The sequence below is a fragment of the Centruroides sculpturatus genome, unplaced genomic scaffold (genome assembly GCF_000671375.1).
Source record: "Centruroides sculpturatus isolate CEXI.00-Female unplaced genomic scaffold, Cexi_2.0 scaffold47, whole genome shotgun sequence".
NCBI lineage: Eukaryota > Metazoa > Arthropoda > Arachnida > Scorpiones > Buthidae > Centruroides > Centruroides sculpturatus.
The window spans coordinates 177,949-186,527 of record NW_019384385.1 but is presented as its reverse complement, the minus strand read 5'-3'; the positions used below and the strand labels follow the sequence as shown (position 1 = coordinate 186,527).

Below are 8,579 nucleotides of genomic sequence, written 5' to 3'. Positions count from 1 at the left end.
TACTGCTTTATGTAACTGTGATGTTTCTTGTTTCTTGTAGAAAAACTCTCGCAGTGACTGTATTTGTTTGTAGTGAAGGTTAACTATGTCAATCAGGCCACGTCCGCCTTCTTTACGTGGAAGGGTTAATCTTTCTATGGCGGATTTAGGATGATGTTGTTTATGCTTAGTAAGTGTTGTTCTTGTTTTCCTTTGGAGTTGCTCGAGATCTGTGTGAGTCCAATGTATAACTCCAAAAGAGTATGTGAGTACTGGAATGACATATGTGTTTATTATTATTATTATTATTATTATTATTATAAGAACCAGGAACAAATTTGAAAACTACTTTTTCCATATTTAAAAATAAAAACACTTAAACTATTTAAAATTTTTTTTATTAAATTAAACAACATATTTTTCATACAATTGAAGTAACTTTCTTACTTTATCTTGCAGAAAATAGTTGAATCAAAAGAAATGACTTTACATTATCCATGATACAAAGAGTAGTTTAATTAAAGTACTTTTTCTTTCATCAAGAAAAGCTTCTTCAGTTAAAATTTGAAACAAGAAAAAATTTTGTTTTGTTTTGAACTTTAACTGAGGAAGCTTTTCTTGCTGAAAGTGAAAGTACTTTAATTATAGAATACCTATGTATTGTAGATAATGTGAAGTTACTTGTTTTGATTTCAACACATTTTTCATCATCACTTTTGTAACTGTGTTGATAAGGGAAAAAATATATCATTTACTAATATATTAAATACATGAATAAAAATAAATAATCCATTATTATTTTATTAGAATATTTAATTACTTTAAAGTTTATTTTATTTTAATTCAATAATATTTTCTTCATAAAATAAGATTTCAAATATTAAATTTTTAAACTTAAATCTTACAAATTTGAAAAGCTTTTACCAAAGAAACATATGATGTAAAACACCATATGTATCTTACATGTAGATAAAAACAAAATTAATAAATAGAAATGAATAAGAAGCTGAGCAATAAGTTTATACAGAATATCTGAAATTAAACTATCCATAATGAAAATCTGCTTCCAAATAATTTATTAGCTTATACATTCAAAGCACATTATATTTTGTAAATATATTTAATAATACACAAAGCGATATATATGGGAACTTAATAGTAATCTGTAAAATATAAACTGTATTTAAATGTATGAATGCATATTTTACTGAAAATGAAATCTTTAAATTCTAAATTCAATCCATTATTATATTTTTTGTTTTAGTCTATATGATTATAAACATTATTTGTAAGGTTATATGGTTATAAATATTGCTGTCTAAGATTAAAGGTAAATGAACACTATTTCAAACTAGAATTCTGACATTTTATTCAAACTTCCTCAAATGCTTACAATATAAAACAAAAAAGATTTTTTTATTATGTCCTTTGAAATTCAAACTTGTTGCTGTTTTTAATAATAATTAAAAAAAAACAAATTTATTATTTACAAAACTACATGATTAAAAGTAAATATTGAAAAATTAAATCATTAAATTGAAGAATCCAAGTTTAAAAACTGATACTTGATCATAGTGTGAGGAATTGAGGCCAATTATTATTTAATTTTCTGGGGTCATTATATTTTGTTTCAGATTTTTTTCTTATTTTAGAGTGTTTGTTTTACTAGAAGGGCAAAAAACCCACACCCACATTTAAAAACTGATGGCTGCCAATGCTTATGTCAGCAGATCTCAGTTGAAATGACATGCATAATTTGACAAATTAAAATTGGCCATTATATCATAACATCACAAGGTAATTTAGTTAACTTAATATTGAGAACATATTTTATCGAATATTGGATGGGGAAAGTTGGTGAGAGAGAATTGTAAAACAATTGTAGCAAATATATAGATGAGCAAAAACAATTGTTAGCAAATAAGTATGGAAATGAGCATGTTATGATATTTTTAATTAGAACTTTAACAGAAACTTTGTAGTTATAAACTAACTATATTGCAAACTTAAAATTTCATTATTCTTTACTTCACAACTGGATGCATAGGTAGACACTGGGTATCTTTAACATCATTCTTTATTCAGGAAAATCTTTCACACCAATATGTGTTTCGGACATACTCCCCCTCTTCTGTCGGTTTGTTCTTTAAGGCATTTAGTAAAGAGGCACTAACTAATACACATCCTTTTTAAAATACATATATTTACAGTTAAAATTTCCCAACAGTGAACTCAAAAAATTCTTCTTTACTTCACAACTGGGTGTATAGGTAAACACTGGGTATCTTTAACATTACTCTTTATTCAGGAATATCTTACACACCAAATATCTGCACCCAGTTGTGAAGTAAAGAATAATTAAAAGATGACAGGATTTCGGACTAAGTCAATTAAAATTTCATTGTTAAATTCATTTTGTCAAATTTTGAACCTTAGCTATCTTAAATTAGATATCACATTGAAATTTGCAAACTTATAATAAAACAATTTAAATTAAGATTTATAGAATTCTAAAAGACTTTTTAGAAAACAAATAATTACAAAAACAAAATATTTTCAATCTTAATGACAAACAAGCATTGCTTTTGTAATTTAACTGCTGCTAAATAAAATTGGCATGACACTGAAAATAAAAGTTAAAACAGTATTCTAAACAAATACACTATGGCTTAGCAATAAGTTTTTCTATATGGAACATATATTTATTTATTATACATATGTTCCATATAAAATACATATTATATAGAATACATATTACTATATCAGTATTATAATATATAGAATGCATTTGTATTCTATATGTTAACATACGAATTACATGTCAACATATAATCCAGTTTGTTAACATATAAATATTAGCATATGGATTATATTATTCATATCAACATATAGATTAAATGTCAATATATAATCCTTATGTTTAACAAACTGGATTGTATCGAATAGAAATAAAGGATTACGAAAATAATAAATTCTTAATGAATTATAAAAACTATTACACAATTTTCCTTCTCATTTATTATTAAACAAGAATGCAATTAATATAGTTTTGCAATAATTCAAGAATAATATAGTATATAAGAGTTAATTTTAAAGCTTAAAACAAAGTCTCAGCTAGCATTTTAGACATTTACATTGTATAATGATAATCCTTCTTACAGAATCAACATAACCTAACTACAAATTGCAACCTATTACATCATAACATACTACAAATTGCAGTTGATACTTTGCATTTTGAATGTTTTTCATATTTTTCATTAAAAAAATTCTTTGTAACATTTTCTCTTATTATAAATTTTATTCTGTTACTCTTGAATATTTTACTTGAATTTATACTTGAAATCATTTTGTCTTTATTGTTATAAAGATAAAAATGTTTACAAATAGTTTTTTTCTTTTCTTATTCACTTTAAATACTTTCTTTGTGAAAATTTATTATATTTAAATTACTGAAAAAAATAATGATAATTTACAATAAATTTTCACAAAGCAGTGTTTGAATTGAATAAGAAGAATCCAAAATTATATTGCAAGCTTTTCCATCTTAATGAAGCATTATTAAAATAAAATAGTAATTTACATCACACCATACCAGGATATATGTAATAACAAACACAAAATCAATTTCTGGTGTGTATAAACAAAAAACAATCTCTGCACAAACATTTTCTAATGCTTCCTGTGCATTAGAAAATCTTCAAGTGCAACAGAATGGTTACCCAATGGAATGTCCTTCGGAACAAACATGAATTTATAAAAGTTTTTAAAAGAACATAATTCGAATGATCATTTGAACTATAAATATAAACTTAAACCTCCACATAATGATCAATCCACTAAAGACTATACCATCATGTCAAGCAGAGCCTGCCAGGCCATCGACAACACCATTTCCTCCTTAAAATTTATACATAATGATGCAAATTTAGCTTTAAAAATTTCTATTGGCCTCTGACCATTCTGTATGCAATGTTGCGAGGAGAAGTCTGCCACAATTTCTGGATCCACTGTATAGGTAGAGAGGGTTAATTGTTGTATGAATGCCACTGAACTTGTGATCGTGTAAGGATGGATGGGTGGGTTTCCAGTAGTCGAATGGTGCCTTGGCTCTGTCTAAACTGGATAAAGATGTTGCCCTTGCATCTATAAATTACAATCTAGGGCTAAAGGCTAAACATTTTGCCCGTACTAAGCTAGCTGGACAACTGGCTCTGGGTAATATAGTTCTTGATTCTCCAGATGTTTCTAGGTTGTTTGCATTTGCCAAGATGCATAAGCAAGGGCAACAGCTCCATCTGGTTATAGACAAAGCCAGGGCACCCATCTGATTACTGGAAAAGGCCATTCACATCCTCCTCGCAGCCTAATTAAAAGGATATCCCTACGCAATCACAAGTTCAGTGGAGCTTATACAACAATTAGTGTATTGATTGTTATGCACAGGATTAATACATGCACAGCTTTAAGTTTATATTTATAGTTCAAATGGTCATTTGAATTACATTCTTTTAAAAACTTTTATAAATTTAGGTTTGTTCTAACAGATGTTCCATCAGGTAACCATTCTGTCATACCTGAATAACAACTCAGAAGGAGTTAGAAAATGTTTGTGCAAAGATTGTTTTTTGTTTATACACATAGGAAATTGGTTCTGTGTTTGTTATTAAAATAGTAATATTCAATATATATTTCTCAATGATTACTGTATATCCACACAAATAAGCATAGAATAGTAAGTTACAGAAAAATTATTTTTATAAGCTATATATACTATTTAATTTTTCTTTTAGTCAGAAAAATTCCATTTAAATTTAATACAGTTTTTTTGACAATCTATTATTATTATAAAACCCAAATAAATCATCACTTAATCAAAGATATTTGTAAGTATAACTAGCAACAATCAAATAGATTACAGAATTAGAGCTGCTTTTATGGATAGTTTTAATGAATTATTTATCTTAACTCTCCAAACATTTCAAAGTAAATATTTCAAAATATTTTTTAAGTTGAAAATTAGATTATTTTTAATAACTTATAAAATCTAAACAACTCTTCATTCTATTTAAATTTAAATTTGAAATCTTTAAATATCTTTGAAAACTACTATTTGCTCAAAAACTATTTTCATTACCTTTCTTGTAATACTGAAGCAATCTCCTTATTAAAATCAGCTCCTTGCTTAATATATTTTCGAAGCTCATCAAATCCATTTGAACCCTGTTATAGAAAAATTTTTTATTATTAATAAAGACTTTATTTAGAAATATTAAATCAATTTAACTTCATAAGCTAACTCAAATTTCTACAATGCTAGTCATAAATATGAGATCACATTGTACAAAAACATTATGAATACACTTTTTCTTTGTTTTAATTAGTAATTTAGAATATTATAATTGCANGGAGTCTCTGGAACAAATTAATCAAATTCCCATAAAAACCTATGGTAAATCAATAATTGGTTAATGAACAAAGTCTTGGAACGGATTATATTAGTTAACTGATCACCCACTGTATAAGCTATGTTATATATGCACTATTAGCTATTTTCATGCTATCAGAATTCAATTGCTGTTTACAATAAGTGAAGTTTTATAACTGTATTTTAACTTATCAAATTCAAAAATACATAATAGTAAATGACATAATATCCATATTTACATTGAACAGGGTCTATTCTGTATATATTTAAAAGCAAGAAAGTACTTCCTAATATCCAAGTTTAATGATAAATTTTATTTGTAGTTATAATAGAAATATCTTCACAAATAATTTAATGGCAAAATAACATCATTTTAACATAAACAACAAAATATATCTTGGATGAGATAACAGAAATTTATGTCATATATAAAAATTAAGTACAGTAACTAGTTGATCATCATTAACCAATCAGGAAAGCCTCAAATAATTGGCAATAAACAAAGTGAGAATTTATTCTGAAGTATAAATCGTAGCAAATCTAAGTTCTTCTATAAGTTATATTTACAATATCAAACTTTCTTCAATTAATGGCAATATGTTTATCAATAAATTAATTTGATGTCAGGAAATGTAATATAGTTCTATATAAATATGTATATTTTATAACAAAGTATTCAAATATTTCATTTAATCTGAAAAGAAGAAAAAAAATTCTTCCAGAATTTATGAATTCTATAACAATCTTTTCCATTAACTATATTCAATCTAAACAGCTGTTTTAAATAATATAGATTCATTGATATATCAGTTTAATAGCATGAAAAATAAAGCAGAAGAGTGAATAGTTCATTATAGTTCTAAATAATAATGGTAAAAATGCATACTTCGTATTATATTTTCTAAGATGTCTAAAAACTTTTTGGAAGAAATCATGTAATAAAAAACAATGCACAATAATGGATACAGTTATTAGATTGCAACAAGAATAATTTAAATAAGATAAAAAATATAAAATATTGATTATAAATATTTGTTTATTGTATATCTTTATACAATTGTTAGATTTTGAAAAAAAATTTGAAATTTCAATTTCCAAAAGCTTAAAAATTGTTTTAATTCATAATATAAATTTTCTTTCAATGACTACAAAGCCAATAATATATTACAAATTTAAAATAAGCTACATCTAAACCAAACTTATTATATTATCTTAATTATATTTGTGATTATCTTAATCATAACAGTGAGTTATATTATTTAAATACATAATAGATATGCTAGTGTATTAAACATTTTTAAAATTTACCTATTTCCATCTCTAGTAATTTTTCCAATTTTATTAGCTAATTTTAGAAGACCTTTAGCATATGTTGCTTCTAATTCTGATCTGAAATAATTTATTAAAAAATTATTATATATTGTAATTTTAATTATCATATATAATTATTTTTAAAATTTTAGTCAGTCAGTTATTTCTTTTGAAATACAGTATAAATATCTTAAACTTAATAATAAAAAAAAAACATCTTAAAACTTTATTTATTACTGATGATTTTAGAAACATATACCCTATTTAAAGTTAAACTTTATCAGAACTTTTAAACTTGAAGTTTGACTTTGAAAAATTAGTTTTTAAATTAAAAATTCATACTTATAAAATAAGAAACTGAAGAAATATTTATTATAAACTCTGCTCTTTTTAAAAAAATTCAAATATTTTTTGACAGAAAAGTACTCTGTATTGTTTTGAAAAAACAGAATATTTTTCTATCAAAAAATCTGAATATTAGCTTATTCTTTATTTTTAGAAATATTTAAAATATAAAGTGAATATTGGACATTTAATGAAAATTAAAAATAAATCCCCGAGATTTTATACTTTTAAAGAATTTAAAGTAAAATTTGTTTTTCTTTCAATATCTTTTCATCAGAAATATGATAAATATTTATATGTGATTTTTAAAATATCTGGCAAAGTTAACTTTTTATTTAGAAAAATCAATAACTTATTTTTTTATAGTTTTGCAATTTCTTGTAAAAAAGATTTGAAATCTGTAGATTATTTTTAAAAAAGTAAATAAAATTTTTTTCAAATATCTATAAACTTTGTTATCATAAATATTTATCACATGGAGTTATAAAAAAATGCAGTTATAAAAAATGAAGAGTGTTTTTATATGTAGACTTAAAAAAACTAAAGGACTGATGATTATTTTTGTTATTAATCAGTAAAAATGAAAGCAATTTAAATAAGCTTAAAAATCATTCGTTATTATATTAGAATAATTTTAAATTTCAAAATTAGCATGTAAATCCAAATTTGTAAAATTTCAGATAGTGGGGGGCGCTTCTGTCTGCCGAAGCTGCTGGCGCGTTTTTTACTCACTTCAAATATAGGTAAAGAATGTATCCTGTTTAATAATTTTACGTTAAAATTTTATTTGTTTGGGCTGTGTGTTAACATTATAAGTTGTTGGAAAATTTATCAACATAATTAATATGCAACGTTCGCCAATTAAAAGAGGAAGACCACCACTTCAAAAGTCAAAATCAACTAGTAGAAAGGAAACTGCTTCGACCACTAATACCAGGTTAATTACTGATTACAATTTACACGTCGAAAGAACTTCTCCTGAACTATCTTCTGCAAACGTAGGTTTGAACCCTGAAACTACACTTCCAAGTTCTCAACTATCAGGTGAGCCATATGATTTTTTATCTTCTTCGCCAGGAAAAAATTCATCTGATATATCAAGTATAACACTATGGAATAAAATTTCTGAATTAATTAATGTTTCTAATACGAGAATATTAAGTCAAATGACTATTATCAAAGAAGATTTGGACCAGATTCGTAATAGTATCCAAGAAACTAAAGTCCAGAATCAAAAAATGAATAGCCAAATAATCAATCTTGAACAACAAATTGCTAATTTGAAAATAGAAAATGAAAGTATGCAATATCGAATGGACAATATGGTTAATTTGCAACATCGAAGTAATATAATGTTATATAGATATCCCAGTAAAACTAGTCCTACCAAGCTAGAAGTGTTTAATCTTATTAATGAATCATTAGAATTACATGAAGTTACAATGGATGATTTAATAGCGATTATTCCAATAACTAAATCACAGTATCCAACAATTAAATTAATTATTAAAAATAC

General features: G+C 24.9%; 1 protein-coding gene across 1 annotated transcript in view; it reads right to left on the bottom strand.

The window, feature by feature from the left end:
- Window positions 1-8,579, bottom strand: part of LOC111618016 (nostrin-like) — an 85,917-nt gene that overhangs the window by 38,773 nt on the left and 38,565 nt on the right. The window contains exons 3-4 of the mRNA XM_023359435.1: window positions 6,715-6,796; window positions 5,117-5,202 (exon numbers count right to left, since the gene is read on the bottom strand). Coding sequence (XP_023215203.1) covers window positions 5,117-5,202; window positions 6,715-6,796 — 168 coding nt within the window. The remainder of the gene's footprint in view (window positions 1-5,116; window positions 5,203-6,714; window positions 6,797-8,579) is intronic.